Source organism: Mastomys coucha, unplaced genomic scaffold, assembly GCF_008632895.1.
Source record: "Mastomys coucha isolate ucsf_1 unplaced genomic scaffold, UCSF_Mcou_1 pScaffold8, whole genome shotgun sequence".
Taxonomy (NCBI): Eukaryota; Metazoa; Chordata; class Mammalia; order Rodentia; family Muridae; genus Mastomys; species Mastomys coucha.
The window spans coordinates 60,671,158-60,673,919 of NW_022196914.1; the positions used below are offsets into that span (position 1 = coordinate 60,671,158).

Here is a 2,762-nt window from a genome sequence, read left to right on the forward strand (position 1 = left end):
GGGAAAGAAGGAGGGAGGGAGGGAGGGAGGGAGGGAAGGAGAGAGGGAGGGAGGGAGGGGGAGGGAGAAAGTGCTAATGCATGATGAGGAGGGGAATATTACTATTACTTTCACACATTAGAAAGTTCACTCAGAGCCCTGAAGTTGTTACTCTACAGACCACAGTTGCTAGGCAGGTGGCACAGTGTAAGATCTAGACTATCAGGAAGCTATTAGCTTTATTTTCAGCCACTGTAGGTTTCCTGATTAATGTCCAATTACTTCTTTGAACTGGTTAAAGATGATCATCTCAAACTACCTTGACCTGGATTATATATGATGGTAAGTGTCAGAAATACTTTTTCATGTCTATACACCAGTATGTATGTATGTATGTATGTATGTATGTATGTATGTGTGTGTATGTATGTATGTATGTATGTATATGTGTGTGTATATGTATGTATGTATGTATGTGTGTGTGTGTATGTATGTATGTATGTATGTATGTGTAAAGGTTTAGAGATACATGGAAACAATAGAAATATATCCTTGGCAGTGTGGCCAAGGAACTTAGTTAGTAATCTAATCTTACCTCAGAGGCACACACTTGATAATCAATTCCTGGAGCAAGTGAGGACTTTTTGGCAGGAGAAACATGAATACTTTCTTCAGGACTGCAATAAAATCTCTTCCTAGATTTGGATGTAAGATGCAAATTAGCCTGAGACTTTTCAGAATCGCCACTTCTAGGAGATAAGCATGTAGCATCTTGAACAACTGAAGAGGCTTGTAAACTCCCACTGCACAGAAAACAAATGCATGCAAAATCAGTGAATTAGAACCTGCTTAATGAAGTCACTGTTCCTCTGAGAGTCCTCATGAGTACCAGAAATACAAGCTGGTAAATAGTTTGGGGTATGCATTCACACTTAAAGGCTCACAACTTAAATCCAACAACACTGGATTGAGTTTAAAGATTGCACAAAGCATTTTCCTTGTTTATAAAGCTTTAATGCTATAATAACATATCAAATTAGTGTCACATGATGAAAAGTAGTACATTAGCTCATGTCTCAAAAGCAACAACACAGAACTGTATGGCAGATAAACTTTTAGGTTGTTTTTTGATTGTTTGGTTGGTTGGTTTTGGCTTTTCCTAGTTTTGAGACAGGATCTTTTTCATGTAGCTCTGGATGTCCTGAAACTATAAATAGACCAGTCTGGCCTCTGCCTCCTGTGCGCTAGGATTAAAGAAAGGCATATGCTATCATACATGTCTCAAGTATACACATTTAAATGAGATCTTCATCAACTATAAAAGCATATTGTCTGCTCTAAGTTACCACATAATTAACTAAGTAAGATCTCCACAACAATCAGCAACTATGTCAGAGACTGTCATAGTACTCACTTGTATAAAACAGTAACACTGAGGTAAGGGAAAGATAGGCCCTGATACAGCAATAGTGTCTTTCCATACCCAACCCTTAACAATACAGATCACCCAGACAGACAAAACACCCTCTTGGAAATTTTGTTGCACTACGATCAAATGGATGTACACATGGAAATTTAGAAATACACCTGCAAGAAGATCTGACTAAAGAAATCAGAAGGGAAAATAAAAATGTCCTAGAATCAAGGAATTTTGGAGATGGCTTACTCAGCAAAGTGCCCACCACAAAGAATGAGGGTCTGGGGAGAGATATCTAGTCTGACTTTAGAGCTTTGATTCTTGTGGAGGGAAGGAGCAGTGAGACACTGGCGTGTCAGTCTAACTAAATCAGCGAGATTCGTATCTGAAAACATACAGAATAAAGGGATGAAGAGATGGCTCGGCAGTTAAGAGTACTTGTTTCTTAGCTGGATAGAACAATGCACTCCTTTAATAGCAACACTCATAGGCAGAGGCAGATGAAGCATCTCTGGTGAGTTTGAGGCTAGACTGAACTACATAGAGAATTCCAAGACTGCCAAGAGTACATAGGGAGACTCTGTCTAAAATTAAAAAAAAAAAAAAAAAAAAGAACGAAGGGGGAGGAGAAAGAAAGAGAAAGAAATCGAGAATACTTGTTCTTGAAGACTGGGTTTAGTTTCTAGCATGGTAGTTCACAAGCACCTGTGATTCCAGTTCCTCCATAGGAAAAGCTATACCTAGTAGAAAGTTTATAGCTAAGACAGCTAAATTAACATTAAAAGAATAATAAGGCTGGAGGCATAGCACAACCAGCAAAGTAGTTGCCCTGAAAACATGAAGTCAATGATAGGAATTCATATAAAAAAGGCTGGGCATGGTGGCATGTATTCCCAGGGTTAGAGAAGTGGACAAAGGCTGATTGCTGGGGCTTGCTGACCAACAAGACTGGCCTATTTGGTGAAGTCCAGGCCAGTGACAGACTGTCTTAAAAGCAAAGTTGCATTCTGGCCTACACACACACACACACACACACACACACACCAACCAACAAACAAACAAACCCATCAAATTATAGTGTGCAAGTAAGGCTTTAGGAAGGCAGTAACTGAATCCAGAAATGAAAGATGGAACATGAAAGAAAAGATCAATGAAATAAAGCAGACGCTTAGCCAGAGAAAAGAGAAAATCTGTCCCCAAAATGCTAAAAGAGGGCTATTACAATACCACTGAAATTAAAAGGATCATTTAGGAATATTTGGAAAACTATATGCCAATAAACTGCAACCTCTAGAAGAAATACACAAATTTCTGGTGTATATGATATGCTAAAACCAAAGCAAGAGAATATTTAAAAAAAAAAAAA

At 38.5% G+C, this 2,762-nt stretch overlaps 1 protein-coding gene across 5 annotated transcripts in view; it reads right to left on the reverse strand.

Annotated features, from left to right (window-relative positions):
• Window positions 1-2,762, reverse strand: part of Bdp1 (B double prime 1, subunit of RNA polymerase III transcription initiation factor IIIB) — a 90,172-nt gene that overhangs the window by 12,331 nt on the left and 75,079 nt on the right. For all 5 annotated transcript variants that reach the window (XM_031360709.1, XM_031360706.1, XM_031360708.1 and 2 more), the window contains exon 35: window positions 575-782. In XM_031360709.1, coding sequence (XP_031216569.1) covers window positions 575-782 — 208 coding nt within the window. The remainder of the gene's footprint in view (window positions 1-574; window positions 783-2,762) is intronic.